The following is a 23982-nucleotide window of genomic DNA, read 5'->3' on the forward strand; positions in this document are numbered from 1 at the left end:
CCGGCCCAGAAGGGAAATGGACTCCATGTGAATCTGCCCATCTCTTCCCCACAGGTCATGAGTCCCTCACCAGGAGCTGGGGACCCCGGAACTCTCAGGTAGGTGAGAGAAGCCAAGCCCCAACCCTTGGCTTAACACAGTGAGCAAAACCTGTGCTCATATCTCAAACAGTTGAGAAAATTCATGTTTCGTCAGGTGTAATGATAGCACTGGGGTCGTGTGAAAAACGTCCTCGTCTATCAGACACTGGAGCATAAATGGGTGAAGTGAGAGGGTGCCTGGGCTCTATTTGCAAAAAATCCAGAATATAGGGTGGAGGGTTGAAACAAGACTGGCAAAATGATGACGACGGCTGAAGTGGGGAGACGGGACCCTGGGGGTCCACGTACTCGACTCTGCTGCTGTGTATGTTCCACTCCCGGGCAGGAGGAGAGCCAAGCCAAGGAGGTGCACCCCAGCAAAGTTGCGGGGGTCCCCAGACATGTGCTCACACACACCCAGCTCCCTCCACAGTCCTCTAGGGGGGCTTTATCTATGTGTCTCCAGTGCTGGTGTGGCCCGGCACACGGCAGTGTTAAGTGTGGAATAAGTGAGTAAATAAGATCCCGCCAACGTCCATCGAGCCCTCTGGTGTGTCTGCCCTTGGGCCACATGGTTTACCTGCACCATCATTTTTGATCCTTGCAACAACCCTGGGGGATGGGTGCTAGGAGGAGTACCATTTCACAGATGGAGAAGCCGAGGTTCAGAGATGTTGAGTGACTTGTCCAAGATTATACAGCTAGCAAAAGCAGAGCCCCTCCCTGGGCCCCCTCCTGGAGCCACTTCCCACCCCTCACCTCCAGGGGTATCTCGAGTCCAGGACCTAACCCCTGCCTCCTGCAGCTGTGCTGCCCTCCCAGACAGCTGGCCAGCCTGCCCTCAGCCCCCTCCACTGCCCTGGGCCCCTCACACCTGCCCAGCCCGGCCTGACAACCTTCCCGCAGTAGCTCAGAGCCAATAACCATCCAGTGCAGGCCCGTGGTGGTTATTGCAGGCCTGTGTTGAAGCCAGAACCCAGGCCCAGCCCCCCATCGAGCCCCAACCCTCCCTCCAGCTCTGTCCTTCAAGTTTCCAGGAGCTCCCTTCCCGGGTGTTGCGGGAGCCTGCTCCTGCCTCCACTGCCTCCAGGGCAAGCCAGGCCAGGCACCTGCGCTTCTCTCCCTGGACACTCACTCGTCCTTCCCCTTCCTGCCCAGCGCACAGCCTCCTGGAGCCCTGTCCTCAGGCCAGTTACCCTCCCGCATCCTCCATCTTGGTCCAGGAGGTGAAGGGGGTCTTCTCCGCACTCCAAGCTGGGGGCTGGGCAGCATTCTCCTCTATCACCTTCTCAACATCCCCCAACCCCCACCCCTGCTCACTCCTTGAGGTTGGGGCCAACCCCACAGCCCCTCCACACCCAGCTCCTGCATCCTAGGGGGCAATTTGGGGTCTACGTCCTGCCTCATATGTCCGTGATCATGGCACCTGCCATGACCTCCATCTCTGCCTCCCCACCCTCATCCTGGCAAGGACTCTGGGGTCAGATGGCTTGGAAAATGACCTGCAGCTTCACTACTTAGCAGCTGTCATCCTAAGCAAGTCACCTCCCCCCAAGCCTCAGTTTCCTCCCTTGTACAATGGGAATGATGATGCCTGCCTATCTACCCCAGCTTTGTCACGATTAAACAAGATAAAGAGGCAAAGCACTTGGCACCTGGCACGTGCTCAAGAACTGTCAGCCACTGCACTGGTCACGGAGGTGGTGACAGTCCCCTGGGCCTGTCCTGCAGCTGAAATGGGCCACCCATGATTCCCCCTCTGCCTCCTCCCTGTCAGCCCCTTGAGCCACGCGTCCTGAAACCTTCATTGTGACCAGGTGGCAGAGGAGGAGCCCGTGTCTTGCCCCAGGGATGGGACTTGGACCTGTCAGCTCCAACCTTGGTCTGTAGGCCATTCCCCTCCCCTCCCCAGGCACCCACACCATTAGTTCAGTTCTGACTGGGCTTCTGCCTCAGTTTGTCTCTTGTGCTGAGGCAAGGGACCTTTGCTTGCGCAAAACTGGTCCTCCTTTCCCTGCGAGCCTGACCCCAGGCCCGGACCACAGGGGAGACTCTGTTTCAAACAGTGTAGCCCAGCTCTCCCCCCGACATCCTTGCCAGCTCAGAATCCCCCAGCTTTCCTCTTGCAGGAATCAGGTGATCCCCTGCTGTCCCCTGGTGGCTGAAGGTGAGAACTGCAACTTCCTGCTGGCCACAAGCCTCTGTAAGGGACGAAAGAGAAATTTTTTTTTCTCCCAATTTCCAGGTAAGTCTTGACCCCGTGCTATCCGGGCCTCATGCACCTGTGCTGAAGTAAAACTGTCAAGTGGTGATATCTGGGTTTTCCCCCTTGATTATAAAAATAATGCACGCACAATGAGAAGTAGAAACAACACAGAAAAATAGGAAGTAGGATGTGAAAATTCCCAGTAGCCCAACTTCCCCTGGAGATGACTACCGTCCAGAGTTTGGCCATGTCCTTCCATAGTCTTTTTGCTTGTGTAAATATATGTGTGTGCTATGTACACACACACGTATATGTTAACAGGAGTAGACTTGACGCCCTGTTCCGTAACCTGCTTTGTGTTCATCATCTTTCCCTGTCAGCACAGAGATGTCTCATTTTTCTAACAGCTGATTGATTATATTCCTTCGTTGGGTGATGTATTTTTCAATTCTCTATTGAAGGTTTTGCAGCATTATTGTTTTTACAAGTCAATCTTTTTTTCTTAATCACCTTTCTGTTTGGTACATTAGGAAGATCTGGGGTCAGGAAGCCAGGGTCTGACCTGACAGGTCTCAGGCCACTGTCTTTGATCACATCCCTGTGCCCCTCCAGGCCTCAGTTTCCCCGTCTACACATGAGGGCATTGGGCTCCATCTAGAATCCTTTGCTCTGACAATCCCTCTGATCTGTGATTCCACGTTGGGTTGGCAGAGCATACAGGGTCATCCATAGTTTTTGGTCAGGTGCGGGGCTCAGGTGGGGACGGGGTGGTCTGAGAGCACAGAAACCTCTCTAAGGCCTGGGGCCCAGTAAGCACTGACAATTGTGGGCAGCAACTTTCTGAGAGGTTGCCTGCTCGGATCTGAGAGAACCGTAATGGGCGAGGCTGACTCTGAGGGGGAAGTTGAGGTCTGCCCCCCTTTCCTCTTCTGGTGCCCTCTGAGGCCACCTGCGCTGGCTGCTTTCTCTTGGAGGTGAATGTGGGCATCTATATCTGCTCCTCCCTCCCCATACTGACATTGTATATTACCCAAGCAGTAAGGGAACGTACTCTCCTTGTAACCGATTCAAACAGTACAGAAGATTTCTGCTTCTAGCCAAGGTGGAGTGAGAGACTGGAGTTGCCCTCTCGCTTTAAACAGGTAAATCAACAGACAAAATATACGATACAGTGTTTCTCAGACATTGGACAAAGGCGGCACAGAACAGGGATTCCTGAGAAGGGAAAGCAAAGGCGGTGAGCCTGCAGCTGCCGAGTCTGCTGCCTGGACAGAGTTTCCGTGTCCCGGGCAGGGAAGGGGAAGCCACACGGAGCCCAGCGAGCTCCCATAGATGTGGAGACAGAGCTGGGAATCTAGGGAGGCAAAGGTTAGGTAGAATTTTCACATCAGAATCCTGGAAAGAAGAGAGCCGCACAGAGACTGGAGAAGGGCACAGAGAGGAAGAAGATCCCAGAGAGAAGGCTCCAGACTTGCGCAGATGGTTCCCCTCAACTCCAGCTGAAAACTGATCAGCACACGCGTGTGAGGAAATTACCTAAGCTGGTGAAAGGATCCCCAAAAAGGAACAGGCAGAGCTAAATCCCTAGAGCTCACTGGAGGCCAGAAATAGTTTAAGTTCCCACCAGCCAGACTGGAAAACCTCACAATAAATGGGGCAGAGTACTTAGGATGATAGGACCTCAGTAGTGGGACAAAATTCATCCTTCACTAAAGGGTGGTCTGGTTTCTTTAACAAAGTTCAAAAGCAAGCCCCAAAAGAATAAAACTGTTTCCAAATAACTTAACTGCATTCCAGACCAAAGCTTAAGAATATTTACAGGAATACCAAAATATCCAATACTTAACAAAGTAAAGTGTCTGGCATCCAATAAAAGGTATATAGAGAAGTAGAAATACATGATCCATAATGAGGGGAAAAAATCAGTAAAAACAGACACAGGAATGACACAGATGACAGATTAGTAGATAAGGATGTTATGACAGTTGTTATAACTGTATTCCACATGTTAAAAAGAAACATGGAAACTATTTTTTTAAATACCTAAATCAAACTTCTAGTGATGAAAATATTTTTTCTGATGTGAAAAGTACACTGGATTGGATTGACAGCAAATGAAGAGATTAGTGAACTTGAAGACAGTCATACAAACTATCCAAAATGAAACACACTAATATAAAAAGCCTTAAAAAAAATAAACAAGGGGCCAGCCTGGCGGCGTAGTGGTTAAGTTTGTGCACTCCGCTTTGGTGGCCTGGGGTTCACAGGTTCGGATCCTGGGCATGGACCTATGCACCACTCATCAAGCCATGCTGTGACGGCGTCCCACATACAAAATAGAGGAAGATTGGCACAGATGTTAGCTCAGGGACAGTCTTCCTCAAGTAAAAAGAGGAATATTGGCAACAGATGTTAGCTCAGGGCAAATCTTCCTCACCAAAAAAAATTATAATAATAAAAATAAATAATAATAAACAGATCACCAGTGAGCTGAGAGACAACTCTTATCAGCTTAATATACAGATTAGGAATCCCCAAAGGAGAGGAAAGAGAGGGAAAGACAGAGAAAGATATTCAAAGAAATAATTGATGAAAAATTTCCAAAGTTGATAAAAACTATAAACCCAAGAAGCTCAATGAACCCAAATACAATAAATATAAAAAGAAAACCACATCATGTCACATCATAATTAAATTGCTTAAAATCAGTGACAAAGAGAAAATCTTAAAAGAAGATAGGAGGGAAAAGGATACATTACATACAGAGGAACAAAGATTAAAATGGTTAGCACATTTCTCTTGAGGAAAAAAAACAGTCAAGCCAGAAGACAGTGGAGCAACATCCTTAAATTACTAAAAAGAGAAACTGTCAACCTAGAATTCTAACTCAGCAAAAATACCTTTCAAAAATGAAGGCAAAATAAAGACTTTTCAGACATTCAAAAGACAAAATAATTCATCACCAGAAGACATGTATTACAAGAAATATTAAAGGAAGTCTCTTGGTCAGAAATAAAAATGATACCAGATAGAAATCCGCAAGATACACACAAGAATGAAGACATTGGAAAATGGTTACAATATGACTAAGTATAAAAGACATTTAAAAATCATTATTTAAATTAATTCAAAAGATAAATGACTGTTTAAAGGAACAAATAATCACAATATATTGTGAGTTTATAACATATGTCAAAATAAAATATATGACGACAGTATCACAAAGGCCATGAAAGGGAGAAATGGAAGTATGTTATGGTAAGGTCCTTATACTACATGCAAAGTGGTACAGTGTCACTTGAAGGCAGACTGTGTTAAGTTTAAGATGTATACTACATATACCTAAAGCAACACAACAAAGATTTATAGCTAATAATCCAACAGAGGAGATAAAATGGAATAATAAAAAATACTCAATCCAAAAGGAGGCAAAAGAAGAGGAAAAAGGAAACAAAGAACTATGGGATGAATAGAAAACAAATATCATGATGGTAAACACAAACACAGCCACATTAATAATCACATTAAATATAAGTGGTCTAAACATCCCAATTAAAAGGCAAAGACTATCAGAATAAAAAACCAAGACCCAGTCTTATGCTGTCTACAAGACACTAACTTTAAATATAAAAACACAAGTAATTTAAAAGTAAAAATGGTGGAGTTCCACTTACAGAAGGCAGTGTAAAGAGTTCCATGTACCTACTTCCCTGTGAAATAAGCAAAGTTGGTGAAAACTATTTTTTTTAAACCCAACCATTTAAGGTCTCTGGAAATTGGCCTAAGGACATAGAGCAACTGAAGAAACATTTATTCAGGAAAATCCACTAAAACTAACTCAATAAGAACAGCAAGAGTCTGTGGCATTTGACATACAACTACTCCATTCTCCCCCATTTCCAGCTCAGCTTGGTGGATGCTTCTCTCTAGGTGGTGGTGGTGAAAAGGATGAGGCTCCCTCTCCCCTCAGTCTCAACCAAGGATTTCCATATCTTAGTGGGAGAGGCAGGCCAATAGGACTTCTCATCCTCTCCAACTCCAAGTTGAAGAGGCTAAATTCTAGGTGAGTGTGGCTGAGAGATTGGGGCTCCTTCTTATACCCAGCCATCTCCCATAGGATGGAGGCTCTACCCTATGTGCATCAGGCCAAGAATACTGGATCCCCAATTGCGCTTGCTCCGGCTCACTCATAGGGCACAGGTTCCACACCAGGAAAGGCGAGCCAGGAGCATCAGAGGCTACCACTCTGCCCAGCTCCCAGAGTAGTGGCTCTGGGATTTGGGGCAGGAAGTGAAGCAATCCATAAAATAAGAGAGCTCCACAGCTCTCCACAGAGGAATTTATTTTCGTTTATGTTTTGTTTTTTGAAATAGAGTGTCGGGAAGTTCAAACCTATGATCATCTTGAAAACAATAGATAAATTGGACTTAAAATTTAAAACGTTTGTGCTTCAAAGGACACCATTAAGAAAGTGAAAAGACAAGTCACACAATGAGAGAAAATATTTGAAAATCATATATCTGATAAGGGACTTATATCTACAATATATAAAGAGCTCTTACAACCCAACAATAAAAAGACAACCCAATCTAAAAACAGACAAAAGGTCTGAACACATATTTCTCCAAAGAAGACATGCAAATGGCCAATAAACACGTGAGAAGATGCTCAACATCATTAGTCATTGGGGGTATGCAAATCAAAACTGAAATGAGATAGATACCACTTCACATCTACTAGGAAGGCAAGAATCAAAAAGATAGATAATAACAAGTGTTGGTGAGGCTGTGGAGAAACTGAAATGCTCATACATTGCAGGTAAGAATGTAAAATTTTGTAGCCACTTTGGAAAACAGTTTGGCAGTTCCTCAAAACATTAAACATAGAGCTGCCATTTGACTCAGCAATTCTTATACTATAGGTAAAGTGGTACAATATTATTTGCAGGTAATAATCTGTGATAAGTTAAATTAGATATCATAAACTCTAGAGAAACCACTGAAAATATAAAATGAAGAATTAAATCTAATAAGTCAATAGTGGAGATAAAATGGAATCATTTGGGAGAAAAAAAATCAATCCAAAAGAAGGCAAGAAGGGAACAAAAAGCAGATGGAACAAAGAGAAAATAAATAGCAAGATGGTCAATTTAAATCTAAATATACTGATAATTAAGTTAAATACAAACAGGCTAAACATTTAATTGAATGGCAGAGATGGTCAGATTGAATAAGAAAGCAATGCTCAATGCACCACTTATGAGTCCATTGTCTCTTAATTCTGAATCCTGCCTTCATTCCCCTGCTTGTGATGCTGTAACAGTTCTCCTTGCCACCTGGAATTATATTCAGTTTATCAGTAGAGGGCACTGGAGAGACACTTTATTCTTCAGAGTTCTCTTTTCCCCTTAGTAGGTAAACCCATGTTATGGTTAATAATTTTTTATATTAAATTTTCCCTGTTGGAATTACTGTGTTCTTCTGTATCCTGTTTGGTCCCTGGCCAATATAAAATTGACACTGGTGGTGGTCCTAGGAGATAACCCCGCAGATGGAATTTAGAGATTGTTTGTCTGTGCCCCTGTTCTTGAAGGCAGGGCTGAACTACCCGCCAATGGGAAATGGGATGCTGGCAATCCATGGCATGCAATGACATCACAATTAATCATGCTATCGCCCATAGTTAAGTAGCAAGAGAAGCATGTGCCTTGGGAGGTCAGGTGGCTGCAGCACTTGACGGTTATGGCAGTAATGATGACCATAAGGACGGTGGTGAGGGATGAATTATTTTGAGCATGCCTGATTGTTTACCAAAAGAAAATGACAGACGCATGGCCTTTAATTCTCAGCTGAAGTTATGGTCTGAGAGGTATGAGTATTGGTACCCTCTGAAGCACAGACCTTTTCTATTTTAATTTTGATGAAGTCCAGTTTATCTATTTTTTTTCTTTTGTTGATTGTACTTTGGTGTCATGTCTATAATCCTTTGGCAAATCACTGATATATTCCTCAGCTGTGCTGAGTTCACTGTTGAGCTCGTTAAAGGAATTATTCATTTTTAATACTGTAATTTTTTCTGGTAGCATCTCCATTAGACTGTTTCTTATAATTTCTTTCTGCGAAAATTGTTCCCCATCTGTTGTAGACACTGGACAGATATCACTTAAAATCAAACAAAAATTTAATTGTGTAGGTTGCTGAATTACAACATCATTTGAATTCACAGTCTCACTGAGTTTTTAATGTGAAAGGGCACCGATGGGAAAGAAGGGGATCCTGAAATTTGTGATGGGGACATCTAGTTGGATCCAAATGAAATTAACAGCTTGAACCCTCAAGTCTCTCCATTCCTCCCTTGCCAGTGGAAGTAGCTTGCCCTTCTGTGTCTAAGAAGAATAGACTTCTTTGTTAAAAAACACTGTGATACCTTCATCTGGGACAGATGCTTTAAAGGGTGATGCGAAACATCCACCACAGCCACTCCCATAACCAGGTCAAGTTCCAGCATTTTCCAGAAGAACAGGACACCAGTGGAAACCTCTAACACACCCAAAGAATTTGGGTGAGACTTACTAATACCAATACCAATAACACTACTTTACTAATACATATTTTTAAAGTTACACACCCAAAGAATTTCGGTGAGACTTTACTAATACTTTATTAATACTAATAGTAATACCTTACTAATACATATTTTAAAATATTTATTGAGAAATATTTCACGTCATATAATTCATCCATTTAAAGTGTACAATTCAATGGTTTTTAGTATATTCACATATATGCAACCATCAGAGCAGTCGATTTTAGAGCATTTCATCACCCTATAAAGAAACCTTGTACACTTTAGCAATCACCCATTTACCACCTGCCCCTGCCACCTACCCCTTCAGCCCTAGGCAGCCACTAATCTACCTTCTGTCTGTATAGATTTCCCTGTTCTGGACATTTCATATGAATGGAATCATATAGTTTGTGGTCTTTTGTGACTGGCTTCTTTCACTTAATATAATGTTCAAGGTTCACTCAGGTTGTAGCATATATCAGAACTTCATTCCTTTTTATAGCCAGATAATATTCCACTGTATGCATACACCACATTTTGTTTATCCATTTGCCCATTGATAAATATTTGGGTTGTTTCTACCTTTTGACTATTATCAATTGTGCTACTATAAACATTTGCATACAAGTTTTTGCATGGATGTATGTTTTCATTTCTCTTGGGTATATACCAAGGAGTGGAATTGCTGGGTCGTATGTTAACTCTATGTTTAATCATCTGAGGAACCGCCAGACTGTTTTCCAAAGCAGTTGGATCATTTTACATCCCACCAGCAGCAATTATTTTCTCCCATTGTGTGGATTGTTTTTTCACTTTCTTGTTGGTACCCTCTGAAGCACAGACATTTTCTATTTTAATTTTGATGAAGTCCAATTTATCTACTTTTGTCTTTTGCTGATTGTACTTTGGTGTCATGCCCATAATCCTTTGGCAAATCACGGATATATTCCTCAGCTGTGCTGAGTTTACTGTTGAGATCATTAAAGGAATTCTTCATTTTTAATACCATAATTTTTTCTTGTAGCCTCTCCATTAGACTGTTATAATTTCTCTCTGCTAAAAGTAGTCCCCATCTGTCCATGCATGTTATCCACCTTTCCCACCAGATCTTTTAACATATTAATCACAGTGATTTTATTGTCCCTACCTGACAAGGTTATATCTGAGTCTGATTCTGCTGATTGTTTTATTTATTAACAGTGTTTTTGGGCCGGCCCCGTGGCTTGGCGGTTAAGTGCGCGCACTGTGCTGCCGGCGGCCCCGGTTCGGATCCCGGGTGCGCACTGACGCACCGCTCCTCTGGCCATGCTGGGGCCGCATCCCACATACGGCAACTAGAAGGATGTGCAGCTATGACAGACAACTATCTGCTGGGGCTTTGGGGGAAAAATAAATAAATAAAAAATCTTTAAAAAAAATAAATAACAGTGTTTTTTTTCCTTTTTCCTTTGTGTGTCTTTTAATTTTTTATTGAATGCTGAGCATGGTTTATACAATAGAAGAGACAGGGTTGTGGGATGTCCCCTGGGAAATGGGTGTGCTGCTTCTTGTTCCAGGTCTGTCTGGTGGGGCACTGAGTCCACCTAGTCTGGAGTTGAGCTGGGTCTGGGTTCTGTTGCCGCTGTCCTTATCATCAGAGCCCCACAGGCGCAAATTCCCGTAGCAGTGGGCAACGGTTGCCTTGTGCTTGGTGTGGAGCTGAGGTGCTGAAGTGTGTTTCTCAGTGTTTGCACGGCGTTCCCAGCTTTCTGCAACACAGAAGCTGTCTCTCTCCATGCCTTTCCTTCTCCTCCAGCAGTAGATTAGGCTTGGAGTGGGAGCAGAAGGGTTCTCTGTTGTCCTGGTCAGGCCTCAGTCTTAGGCATGTCTTGGGTATGCGTTTGCCCCTCCCCCGGTGGTAGCTGATTTCCAGTTGGTATCAGTACAGGATATTGGGCCCCCGATGGTTTCTTGCTCCTCCTGAGGGTTATAGGATTTTCTCTTCTACCTTCCCCCTAGCCATAGTGAGCTTTTACTTTTTCCTGGAGGTGAAGGGTATATTGCCCCTCCCCTAGTAGATTAAGAATATTGCTTCATAGGAGAGATGACTGAGGAAGTGAGCAAGACTTCTTGGCTTTCTCCAGGAGCTGAAGACCACCGCAGGCCTGCACCACCAAGGCAGTCTCTCTTGGGTTCTCTGCCTGGCCCCAGTCTTTCTCCCGAGCACCCAGTGGAGTCCTGGGGGAGAGACCTTGCAAGTGAGTGTCAACTGGCTTTGTGCAAGGGGGCCCCCAGCTATTCCAAACGCATTAGCCCCCCTTTGCGTTTAACAATTCATTAAAATGTCACGTGATTTCATTTTACCCACTTGGTTCAGTTCGTGGCCATCTCTTCCTGCAGCCACAGGCGAGATGGTTCGAGTGTCCTATCTTTCCTTGCAGGGCTTTGTCCCTCTTTGGACCTCAGGTTACCTGGTTGCCTTTCTGATGAGCTCAAGAAAAGTTATGATTTTATAGTTTATTCAGCTTTTTATTATCGTTGGGGAAGGAATGATGTTTTTTGTAGCTACAAGTGCATTTTGGTTTCATAAGTAGGGAAAAAAAAAAGATTAGCCAGGGTTCTTCAGAGAAACAGAACCAACGGGATGTGTGTGTATATATATAAACACAGAAAGATTTTTTATAAGGGATTGGCTCACACAATTATGGGGGCTGAGAAGTTCCAAGAGCTGCAGTTGGCAAGCTGGAGACCTAGGAGAGCCCATGGTGTATTTCTAGTTCCAGTCTGAAGGCCAGAGAACCAGGAGAGTCAATGGTGTAAGTTCCAGCCCGAAGCCAGCAGGCTCGAGACCCAAGAAGAGCTGATGTTTCAGTTCGAGTCCAGAGGTGGGAAAAGGCCGATGTCCCAACTCAAACAGTCAGGCAGGAGGGGTGCCCTCTTACTCAGCCTTTTTGTCCTCTTCAGCTCTTCAATTGATTGGATGAGGCCCACCCGAATTAGGGAGGGCAATCTGCTTTACTCAGTCTACTGATTCGAATGTTCATTTCCTCCAGAAAGACTCCATAGACACAACCAGAATAATGTTTGACTAAATGTCTGGACACCCCATGGCCCAGTCAAGTTGACACATAAAATTAACCACTACAGTATCAAATAATAATAAAAAAAATACCATCATAATTCTGGACAGCCTTTCAAGGCTGAGACTGATCTGGAAGGCAGAGTGGAACCAGACTTTCTCTACCTACCCTGTTCCAGTGAACCTTGAACACAGATCTGACTTTTGACCCCCAGAAGCCACCCACTGAAAAATGCTCTCCAGCATGGGCCACCCAAGCCAGACCCTCCTCCTGGACGATGAAGGAAGGGCTGAGGCCACCACCATGGGAGCTCCTCCCCTCGAAGGCACCTCCACAGGCTGAGGCAGTGGGAAGCTGCCTTTACCAGCAGAATGCAGCTGCCCAGCAGCCCCCACAAAGCTTGGGCCAAACCAGCTGCCCACACCCACCATCCGAGAGTTATCAGTCAGATTCCTCCAGTGCAGCATCTTTTATAAGTGGAGGGTCTTATTCCAGATTCCCAGAGTGCCCAGCAAAAGATGTTTCTAGCTGTAAACAACGATTCTAGTGGCGGGCCATGCCCTCCCTTTTCAATCTTGCCCACTCTGGTCTACACTCAAATTCTCAAACTTTAGTGGAATTATTATTTTAAAATTCAGATTCCTACATCCCACCCTCAGAGATCTGTGTTCAGTAGGTCTCGGGTGTGGCCCAGGAATCTGCATGCTTCACCAGCACCCCAGGATTCCTAGGAGAAGCATTGCTTTGGGCCTCACCAGACCCGGGAACCGTTTACAGACATTCCTTGTCGTGGAGCAAAATTCCAGAGAACCCAGAAGGGTGTTAAATTCTCCCATGTTCTCACACACGCTACACTAAAGATGTCAGACACAAAAAGTAAATCTCTTATGATTCCATTTATATAAAGTCCTAGAACAGGCAACATTAATCTATAGTGATAGAATTCAGTGGCTGCCTGGGAAGGAGCATGGAGGCAACTTTCTGGAGAGACTGGAACATTCTATAACTTAAGTTGGTGGTGGTTACTCAAGTGTATGAATTTGTCAAAAGTCATCGACTTGTACACTTAAAATGTGTGAATTTTATTGTATGTAGATTATAGCTCAATGAAGTCATTTTGAAAAGCTATCATGCATTGTCTGAGAAAAATATTTCAGATATTTAAACACATCATGTTGACATTGCATCACATATGATTACATCTTTGAGAGCATGTGTATGACTCACTGCTTTATTCATGCATTAGGTACCACATGCCGGCAACAAGGCAATATCTTATTGTATATTACTCAGCCTCCCGCTTTATATAAGAAATAAGATCAGACGCAGGCTCTTGTACAGAGGGCTGGGGAGAGAAATGCAGTGAATGGCCCCATCTTCAGGAAACTCAGTTTTTAGGAAATTCCTGCATACTGGCTCCATCCCCAGACCCCACACCAGACACCTCAGGATGGAGGGACACACACACACAGGCTCCCTCTTCATCGAAAAGGAAACGCTCTGTGAACTAAACACAAGCCCCATGGGCTCTGTGACCCTGACACCCCTCAGAAATCACCACGGGGCCAGCAGGTGACACTTCAAGGAGTCCCTCAAACTTGTCAACAGCACCACTGCCTCCCTACAGTCTCCAGAGGTCAGGAGAAAACAGAGGGAGTGAAGTTGCAGCTTTGACCTCAGAAATCAGAGGAACTCTGAACGTGTGATCTGAGGACAAAAAGGGCCTGTGCCTCCTGAAGACCCTCCAGCAGAAACCCCTCTGGATCGGCAAATCCGAGGTTCCAGCCCCTGCTCGGCCAGTTGACTCAGAGGGTCACCTTGGGCAATTATGACCCCTCTTGGGGCCTCAGTTTATCTGTCCATAAAATGTTGGATCGGTTGAGCAATTACCAATTACTATTTTTTGGCTCAAGATCCCACTCTTCAAATGAAATCCCTTGCAGACCCCCAATAAGAAAAAACAGAGGGTATCTATGATTGAAAATGGGGTTCAGGGGCCCATACCCCTTGTCTCCCCTTTTTTCTACTCTGAGGACCCCTAAGGCTCTTGAGAATTGTTTAAAAACTGCTAGGTTGGCTGAGCTCCCAATCCAGGCAGCTGAACTCTTCATGGAAACTCTTCGCAACTCCAATGACCCAACTCCAGCCACGACTTCACTGACTGCATCAACCTGTGACCTCACATAGCTGACTCAGGGAACTCCATACTCCAAATGAACCAACTCCAGCCACTGTGACCTCAGAATGACTACAGTGACCTGTGACCACACATAGTCTGACTCAGGGAACCCCAATGTGAAATAATTCTATTCACATTGTGAACAGAATGCGATTATTCTACTATTCACTGTGTCATCTGTAGCTTTTTAAGGAAGATCTTAATCCTCCTCCCACCCCTGAATTTGCCTTCTTTGTGAATTCAGAAACATCTAAGAAGTTAATTCCTAATTTAAATGGCACATCTAGGATACTGAGTCCACACCTAACCTTAGATGACCAGATTCTTCTCCTCTAAGACCCGGACAAACAGGAAAATGTCATCATCCTTCTCACTTCAGAGTGCTTATTAAGACGATGTGCCAGGCACCACACATCCACCCCTAAGCATGCTGTGAGGTAAGCATTCTTGTTACCCCATTATGCAGCTGAGGAAAACTGAGACTCAGGGTCACTAAGAGGCAGAGCTGGGATCCAGGGCGGAGGCAGTGCTCATAGATAGGCTGTGGATGCAAAGATAGTTTGTCTGAAGCTGTTTCCTCATCCTACACAAGATGACAATAGATACCCTCATGGGTTCCTGGGGTGATTAAATGAGACAGTCCATATAAAAGCCCTCCAGCATAGCACCGGACACGCGGTAACTCAGTAAGGGTTGGCTCCAAATACTTGAGCTACAGACACTGCTTCCTAAAACCGCCAGATACCAGACAGTCTTTTACAGAAAATAGGATTTATTTTCACATTTAAGGTGAACACAAATAAATGTTCCAGAAGTGTATTATATACATAATTAGCAGATTTAATTTATTAAACACAGAAAAATCTAAGCTTACCAGAAAATACACGTTTACTTTCTTGCAGAGCACACGGCACTTACAGGCATTTCCGTTTCCCACCCAGGGATTCACATTGGCTAGGCACAGCTCGCTCGCAGTGGGTTTGTTCCCAGGTTCATCAGCTTCCACCCCAGCGAACTCGCCTCAAAAACGCAGCAGCAAACCATGGGATTCACAGTGACTGGGTAAAAGGACTCAGCCGTGGGACTCTTCACAAAAGCCCTGATTGTGGTCCAGAGGCCAAACTCTGGGGTTCTGTGACTTGGGCTACCAACTCAGGTCACACCACAGCATGGAGTAGTTAGTGTCACAGCTTCATCTCCAGGCAATCTTGTTCAATAGATTACCCCAATTAGGAAGACGACATTAAACAGAGACACCAGCCCTCTTGCAGCGACTGGCTTTCCCCGGTGGTCAAGGAAAAGGCAGAAACTGCACTGGAAGCTAACTCATCACCACCTCAATTTGCAAGGCACAGATGAACTTGGGCTGGGCCATCACAGGCGATGCCTGGTGAGGAGTGGCGACAAGATGTCCATGACGAATGTCCAGAAACGGGGTCGCGAGGAAGGGTGGGCACTGGGGAGACTGTCTAGTGGGTCCTGTGGAGCTCCCATATCCCTGAGAAGGCTTCCTCGAGCACACAGTGATGGCAGAGCGAGCACGGCCAACTCTATGGGCACCTTCACTGGGAGCCCAAGGTGGCCACCTGGGTGAGTCGACAAACGTGCAGCTGCCACCGGCCAAGTGCCCTGGCCCTGGCGGGTTAGCTCAACTGGCCGCAGTCTGTGATGACAATCTTCTTGGATGTCTTCCCACTCTTGGAGCCAAATGATTCTATTTTCTTCACGACATCCATGCCCTCTTTGACGTGGCCAAACACAACATGTTTGCCATCCAACCTGTGAGGCAAGGTGAGCCAGGTAAGCAAAAACTAGAGTAGCGCAATGTCACCCAACGTCATGGTCACTTGGTCATGAACTATTTACCGAAAACAGCAATTCTGAAAGGAACTCCCACTGAAAAGCTGGAGCCACCCCTCAAAGCTCCAGCCTCAAGCCTTGCTGAGCTCCCCAAAACACACTGGAGGATGCCTGCCTTCCAGGGCATGCTTTGCCTCACATGCTGTGGGACCTTGCCCCAGGCCACTTAATCTGAATGCTAGTAACTTCATTTATGAAAAGTGAATTATTCCTGTTCTGCACAAAGAGATTAACAGAAAACTGAACTACTCTGAAGAAATAAGAGGTCTGTGTAAATGGAACTATCTTAGCAGTTATAAATTATGAGGTGAGAGCTAAAATAGCAAGTGTGGTAAAACTAAGTAGGTTCTGAGGAGCTCTCAAGTTGAGACAGTTCCAAGAATCTAAAAGGCAGCTTAGTCCAGTGCCAGCAAGGCCAATATGGGTTACGGCCAAGGGCAGAACTGCAGGGTCCATTAGGGGTTCCATGGAAGGAGCAAAGAGCAGGCAGAGCCAGCAACGACCTGCCCAGCCCCGACATCAGTGTCCCTTCTGGCTTGGAGGCTAGAGATGGCTTGTATCCACCCACCACTCAGGTCTCCCTCAAGTCCTCAGAACTGGGCTTTATTAAGTCTTAGCTCCCAGCCAGCTTTTGTCCCCTCGACCCCAGATGCCTCAGGCTAGGACACAGAGGACTCTAGGCAGAGAAAATTATTAGGTAGGGGAAAATTTACCAGGAAAGACATCCCTAAAACCCATGGGCATGTGGGAAAGAAGGCTCTAAGGGGCTAGTAGCTATCTGCAGGCTTGTGCTAATGCCTGAGGAAAAACCTGCTGTGATATGCAAATGTCTACCGAGCATTTTCCAAGGTGCATTCCAAGGTCGAGGTAAGTCAGGGAAAGGACAGGTTAAACCGAGCAAACAGGCCTCTACTACAAGCCATCTTGAGACCTAATACGTTCTGCAGCATTTCCCAAACATATTTGGTAAAAGAATCCTTCTGTGCGTGTGTGCAGAATGCACTGAGAAAATTCTAGCTGACAGCAACCAGGAGAGGCCTAATAAAGCAAGAGCTGTAAGAACAACCCAAATTCTCCCTCAGTCCTTCCATGAACTTTCTCCTTCTCTCATAAGACACAGCCTGGGTGAGGGCTACCGTCACAGAGCAGACAGTCCAGCCTCAAACTACCTTCCCCTACAAGCACACGAACCCTCCTCCAGCTGTGAGGCCTCCCCTCATTCCCAGAGGGCCTGGAGCCAGGAGCAAGGAACTCACCAGTCTGTCTTGATGGTGCAAATGAAGAACTGGGAGCCATTGGTGTTGGGGCCTGCATTTGCCATGGACAGGACGCCTGCAGAAAGAAGCAGGAGTGAGCCACGCTGCCCCAAGAGGCGTCTCACCTGGCAAGTCATTCTAAAGAGCAGATGGCTCAAACCACACAAGGACGTTTGAGTCTGAAGATCCTGGAGCTCAGAAGGGAAGACCACAAGGAGGAAGGGCCTTGTGGAAGCTCTCAGTGTGGAGCCGGAGCAGAACCCCCAGCCTCCCTCTAGACTTTTCCACATTGCACCTTAGGTCTTAAAGGTGACACAACGCTGGGGGGGGGGGGTGCTTAAAGGCTCTCTCCCCCAGGTTCTCAAAGGAAAGTTTGTTTTTTAAATGGAATGCTCAGAATGAAACAGCTCTAGGAAAATCTGACAAGCCAACCCAGAGCGCTGAAGGAAGGAAGTACATCATTGGACACTGAGCAATCGATGATCAGACTGCAGCCTCCCAGGCCTCCCAGTGCGCGTGGCAGAGGCTGAGCCCACGCTCGGGGCACTCAGACTAGGGAATGGCGACCCCACTCACCTGGTCCTACATGCTTCAATGTGAAGTTCTCGTCAGGAAAGCGGCTTCCGTAGATGGACTTCCCCCCTGTGCCGTTGTGATTGGTGAAGTCGCCCGCCTGTGAGCAGAGAGCACCTTCTAAGTGGCCACCACCCTGAGTTGGCAGGGGGGACTTCTGCAGTGCTGGGCGGCAGCCCCCAACCCACCCAAGTCCCACCCAGCCCGAAGCCCCTCAGCAAAGGGGTCAAAAAACATCCAATGATATAAAGACTAATAAAATAATAAGAAAAATTAACAAAAATAAAATAAAGCTTAAATATCTTCCACCAAAATAACTACCCTGGTTTCCGAATGATTCACTTTTTGTCTGAGCAAGTTATTATTATTATTTTTTTTAAAGATTTTATTTATTTTTTTCCCCTTAAAGCCCCAGTAGATAGTTGTATGTCATAGCTGCACATCCTTCTAGTTGCTGCATGCGGGACGCGGCCTCAGCACGGCCGGAGAAGCGGCGCGTCCAAACCCGGGCCGCCAGCAGCGGAGCGCGCGCACTTAACCGCTAAGCCACAGGGCCGGCCCTGAGCAAGTTTTTAAATGATCCTCAAAGGCCCTAACAGCCATTTGGAGATGATTCTTAGTGACCCAGAATTTTCTACCCACAACTCGTAGAGGGTAAACAGGGTGGTGGCCAGGAGCCCCCGTTCCCAAGTCTGGTCTGTGGCGAGCAGCAGCAGCTGGCAGAGCCAGTTCCCTATGCTGAGTCCCCCTCCCTGTCGCAGCATCTCCCCCTCACCAGGCCCAGTGGCTTCCCTATGCTTTGCAGACCCAGGACAGAGTGCACTCAGGAGCTGGACTTCTTCACAGCTTGCTTGAGGCTTCCATGGGGAGCTGTGGCCAGAAGAGCCGAATGGCTGCCAGCTCCAGCCGCAGTCCGCCAGGGGCATGTTGCTGTTTTCCTGAGATGGGATCCTCAGGTCAGAGGGGTGACTTGATCAGCCTAGCTGAATCATCCACAAATGCCAATAAGGTGTCCCCAGAGAGCGATGATTCAAGACCCTGGCCTGGGCCTCCCGGTGCTGCCACCTCATGCCTCAGAGAGCCCTCCAGCTTTGGAAGTCCCTGCCCTTGCCTAGCCTGGCTCAGGACACCCGCCTCAGCTCTTGCCCCATCCCCAGCTTCAGGTGGAGCAGGTAGCCTCTGCAGCAGAAAGCCACTGGCTGGGCCAGGCCTGTCCCAGAGCCACAGCCTCCCTGCCCCTCCCTGTAGTCGCCACATTTGACACATCAGCAGGCCCAGGCCCAACACACTGCCACTCACCACAATATGATGACAGCCACCAGGTCAGGGTGGAGGGAATGGGGTAGAGAATTCCAGGCTGAAAGGACTTCAAAGAGGTCATGACATCCACGCCCCTGCCTCCAGGTCTGCTGGCCTCAGGACACTAACCCCTGACCTAGCAAGGTCTGACCCAACAGAGGACAACCCCAGCACAGCTGGGGTCCTGAACCCTAGGGAATTTTTTTCTGTCAACACCTACCCCAAAACCTCTGACACAGCAATGCTAACACCTCTGAAAACCAGGCAGCACAAGTGACGCAAGAATATGTTCATTCAACCGAGAAAGATGTTCTTCTCTGGAAAGAAAAGCTCCAAGCCCAGATCTGTGTGTTTTTGTCCGTGCCCTCTCTCTCTTCCCACTCCTCCTCCCTCACTTCTCCCCCCTTATCTCCCATGCCAAGCGCTCAGTGGGACACGGTCAGAGACTGTCTGAATATGCTGGTCCTCCAAAGTCTTAAGATCTCTCCCCACCCACCACCCTGTGCACATCCACACCCCAATGCCAATTCTCCCTCCACAGGCTCACTTCCCAACCCAGCTGGACAGGGCTGTCCTGCCACCTGCCCTGTTGCTTAACTTCTGGGCAGGGAAGGGCTCTGGCAGCCCAGATGAACTCTCGCCTCTCGGAGTGAGAGGACAGCCAACAGAGTCCTCATAGCTGCCCCTCGTTCAGCACTTTCCAGGCACCAGGCACGTGCTCACACGTTAACCCTCGTGACAACCCCATGAGGCGGCCCTGCTAGTACCCCCGCTTACAGCAGAACCTGAGGCACAGAGAGGGCTGCAATACCTGGCACATGAAGGCCGGAATCACTCTGTGAAAGGTGGAGCCTTTGTAGCCGAAGCCCTTCTCCCCAGTGCACAGGGCTCTGAAGTTCTCTGAGGGGAAGGAAGAGGCAAGTCAACAGGGCCAGGCCTCCACTCCAGGGGTCACAACTCGTTCCAGCCAGCACCCCCTCCAACTCCCCAGGTAAGCCAGCCATGGAAAGACCCTATGGCGGCCCCCTGGGTCTGCTCTGGCTGTGTGACCTGGGACAAGGCATCGCGTTCTCTGACCTCAGCGTCTGAGCACTGTGGCAAGAGCATACACTCCTGGCTGTTCCAGCACCAGGTCAGCGGGGTAGGGACTCCAAAGGCTGCAGAGCCACCCACACTGCCCTATCGGGCATCAGGAGGAAGTTGTCCCAGGGGAAATTTACATGTGCCTTCTACTGATTCTGAGGCTACCGCGGGATACGTGGGCAGGGCCAACACTGAGCACTGAGGCTCAGAGAGGGACAGAAGGCTGCCCCAGGGCACTGAGTGGCTGAGCCCCGTGTGGATCCCATCTGGTCACAGGTCTCCATGCCCTCACCTTGCCCCCCTCTCTTCCATCTAGAGCAGACTCAGAAGGCCCCAGGCCGTCTTACCTGCTGTCTTTGGGACGACATCTGCCTTCAGCTGTAGGGCAAGAAGAGGGACAAGAGAAGATGGTCAGTCCAGAGGCAGGCGAAGGAAGGAACCTCCTCATCAGCCGGCCCCCACAGTGGCCAAGGAAACAGAAAGCAGTGCCAGTCCATTCCTGTTACTCCCAGCCCTCTGCAGGAGGCAGCCTAAGCAGCTATCATTTTTGCCAGCTGCTTCCTGAACCCAAGGCTGGGAGGAGGCAGCCTCGGTTTCCTGACCCGTCAGATGAGATGACAATGCCATCCTGGCCTACTTCCAGGGGCAGAACTGGCAGAGCTACTACAGCTGGGCCCAAAGCATCAGAGACTCGGGACCTGGAGAGAGGGCCCTGGGGAGGAACCAGTCCAAGCTTCTCAATGTGCAGATGGGAAACTGAGGCTCGGAGAAAGGCAGGAGGGGTGGGGGCTGAAGGGAGGTTGGAACCCCATCCAAGATGGCCTCTTGCCTCCCAGCTTCAAAAGCCACCCTGGCACCAAACCATTAAAATAAGTGGGAGCAGGGAGGGTGGTGCTCTCCATTTTCCAGAAGAGGAAACTGAGGCTTAATTGAGGCCCCTTTGTTCAAAATGGGGCGGGGCTTGCAGGCTACACCAGAGCTTCCCTTCCTATTTGTTTCTTGCTTTGATTTTTAAAAAGGCCCAGTGTCAGGGGCAGGAGCTGAGTGTCGCCCCCGGGAGGGTGGCTGGGGTTGGCGCCGGGGTGAAGGACTCCGGGCACATTGCCCCGGCTCGGTCGGGCGGCTGGAGCCTGCGGCCCGGCGCCCGTACTGCCCGCGAGGAGGCGGGCCGACACCACCGTCGCTCGTCCCCGCCGCCCCGCGTGCGAGCCCGACGGCGGGGGCGGGGCCCGGGCTCCGCGTTACGCAAGGGCCGCCGCGTGAGCGCCCCGCCGGCCCGCCGTCCGCACCCCGGGGCCCCGGACACCCACCTCGGAGCTCTAGCCTCCGCCCCGGAGGGGTCTCGGAACCCTCCCCCACCCCGGGGGCGGGCCCTCACCGTCTACGACCTGACCTTGAGCGTTCTCCTCCACACGTGCCCTCCCGCCCGCCTCCACTACTCCAAAGTTCCGAGGAGAGAGCGGAAGAGACCAATCTGATGCCCTTCTCAGAGATGGGGAAACTGAGGCCCAGAACCTGCTCGTGGGAGGCCCAAGGTCACCTAGCGAGACAGGCACAGCGCCGGGCCAGGACCGTCCCCCACGCCCAGTCCAGCGCGGTCGGGTCCAGCGGTCTCACCTCCAGCACCACGCGGCCCAGCGGCTGCCCGTCGGCGCCCACGTCCAGGTACACGAGCGGGTTCCGGGAGGTAGAGGACGGGTCGCCGGCGCCCCCGCCGCTGCAGGCGCGGGCCGCGGGGAGGCGCAGCGGCGCGGAGCGCGGGGCCGGGAGCAGGCCGAGCAGGCGGGGGCCGCAGCGCAGCGCCAGCATCGCGGGCGCGGGTCGGGGTGGGAGGCCGGCGGCGCGAGCACAGGCGACGGTAGCGAAGGTCACACGCGCCCAGAGGGCCGAGTCGCCGGTGGCCGCGCGCCGCTGCCTTTATTGGTCCGGCCGGCCTCGCGGCCCCGCCCCCGCCCCGCCCCCGCCCCGCCCCCGCTCCGCCCCCTCCGGGCTGGTCCGCGGGTGACCCCTGCAGGCCCCAACGGGCAGTGCAGCCCGGCTGCGGGGCTGCGGAGCGAGAAGTCCTTTGAACACGCCCCCACCACGGCCAGAGGGACGGACACGACCTCGCAAAAGGAGGCGGCTTCCGTTTTGTGAGGGCCCCAATAGATGGAAAAAAAAAAGAGAGAAAATGCTAAAACGCGGTTAACTGCAAAATATGAGCGTCCATATGTTTTTATTTAAATATAACAAAAGTCTACATTTGAGCTCTTTGTATAGGCCGCCCCTCCCGCCATAGGCCCGGAAGACCAAGAGAGAAGGTGGCACTGAGAATCAGTCTAAGAAAGGTGGAGATGAGAGGCGGGGTTAGAGTGAGAGGTGGCAGGAGCCGATGGGCAGACACCTCCCATGGTGATCACAGACCTCCTCATCCTAGCCTGGGCCTGTCTCCAGGGAGAGCACACCCTTTTGCAGCAAGACTGGAAACTCAGCCTGGTACCGTCATGCTCCCGTCTGGCCCCCAGCACTCCACCAGGACTGGGTCTGACCCCTCTCTCCAACCCCAACGACTGACAGCCCTGGTCCCCAGCAACCAGGGCAGCCAGCTGCTGGCTCCCCTCTCGCCCCTGCTCACCTGGAAACCACACCTGCAGGTAACACAGCACAGGGACCATTCCATACAGAGCAAGGAAAAGTGACAGAGCAAGACAGGAAGAGAGAGGGACCTGAGTGGGAGGAACACCGGGAGGGGGATTTACCCTGTGTGCTGAGGTGGGCTTCACAGAAGCCTGGGAGGCGTGGAGGCCCACAGTGAGTGAATAACAGGCAGGGGCCCTGAGGGGGCATCTGGGCCAACACTGGCACTCTCCAGAGGGGAAACTGAGGCTCAGAGCGAGGAAGGCACTGCCTGGGGGGTTGGAGAACCCTGGAGTCCCCGCCACCTGTGCCAGTCCTCCCAGGCCGCTCTTGGCCTCAGTTTCGCCTCTGGAGAAGAAGGATGTGATGATAATCCTTACCCTGCTTGTTTTCCAGGTCTGTTCCAATGACAGAGAGAGAGTGGAATTTGTCAACCCATTAGTACTGTGCCATGAGCACCAGTGAGGGACAGAGTCTAGACTTTGTTCAGGATTTGGGGCTCAGGCAGCAGTGGGTCTCAGCTGCAGGGCCCAGAGTTCTGAGGACCAGAGAAGAGGATAGAGGCTGGGCCTTGGAGTCAGGTGGGCTTGAGCTGGGGCCAGCTCTGGACTGATCTGCCCCAGACCCTGAATCAGCTCCTGGGAAAGGGTCGGGCAGCAAAATGCAGGCAAGATAGAAACTGAGGAGTTAGCCGGGGGCTGTGGAACTCAGGGGATAGGGGAGATGGTTTCTACCTGGGGAATAAGCCTGGAGACAACCACACTGGAGGGGCAAAGACACAAAGATATGGAAAGGAGATTCTAGAAGGGGGAATGAGCCAAAGCCAGCGCAGAGCTGGGAGAGGTCACCTTCAAGGAAAGGCTATTATATTGACTGTGAGCTAAAAGGCTGGGGTGGAGGGGACAGTCACAGAGGGTCCTGAGGCCAGGCTGAGGTCTGACATTGTTGGACAGCACTGGGGAGCCATCAATGGTACAATGCCCCCATCCCCAGGACCCTGGATTGAGAACCAGCCTCCTTCACTCGTGTTACTCCTTCCACCCTCTTTGGAAAATCAGACATCATCACTACCTCCCGTCTGAGCCAGAGTAAAGTTCCACCTTCCCCCCAGGCTCAGCTGTGGAGTTGTCCTACCTGTACTGTCCTCAGTGGCATCAGGAGGAGGGAGAGTCCCTGGGCTGAGCCATGAACTGAAACATGCCCA

General features: G+C 49.3%; 1 protein-coding gene across 1 annotated transcript; it reads right to left on the bottom strand.

The window, feature by feature from the left end:
- Positions 1 to 14845: 14845 nt before the first annotated feature.
- Positions 14846 to 22009, bottom strand: PPIF (peptidylprolyl isomerase F). The gene is made up of 6 exons (XM_014784791.2): positions 21780 to 22009; positions 20510 to 20540; positions 19891 to 19979; positions 17784 to 17880; positions 17208 to 17283; positions 14846 to 15870 (listed from the first exon to the last, which is right to left on the bottom strand). The coding sequence occupies exons 1-6, from the start codon at positions 21969 to 21971 to the stop codon at positions 15735 to 15737; spliced, it is 621 nt and encodes a 206-aa protein (XP_014640277.2). The 5' UTR covers positions 21972 to 22009; the 3' UTR covers positions 14846 to 15734.
- Positions 22010 to 23982: the final 1973 nt, after the last annotated feature.

The sequence above is a fragment of the Ceratotherium simum genome, chromosome 6 (genome assembly GCF_057802395.1).
Source record: "Ceratotherium simum simum isolate JZ-2026a chromosome 6, ASM5780239v1, whole genome shotgun sequence".
NCBI lineage: Eukaryota > Metazoa > Chordata > Mammalia > Perissodactyla > Rhinocerotidae > Ceratotherium > Ceratotherium simum.

What these genes read in the sequence shown, in the direction of transcription:
- PPIF (XM_014784791.2), bottom strand. Translation starts at nt 21,971, where the DNA reads ATGCTGGCGCTGCGCTGCGGCCCCCGCCTGCTCGGCCTGCTCCCGGCC. An exon ending in TGTCGTCCCAAAGACAGCAG is followed by an intron (nt 19,980 to 20,509) that starts GTAAGACGGCCT and finishes CCTTCCCCTCAG; the next exon opens with AGAACTTCAGAGCCCTGTGC. An exon ending in TGCACCATCAAGACAGACTG is followed by an intron (nt 15,871 to 17,207) that starts GTGAGTTCCTTG and finishes CTTGCCTCACAG; the next exon opens with GTTGGATGGCAAACATGTTG.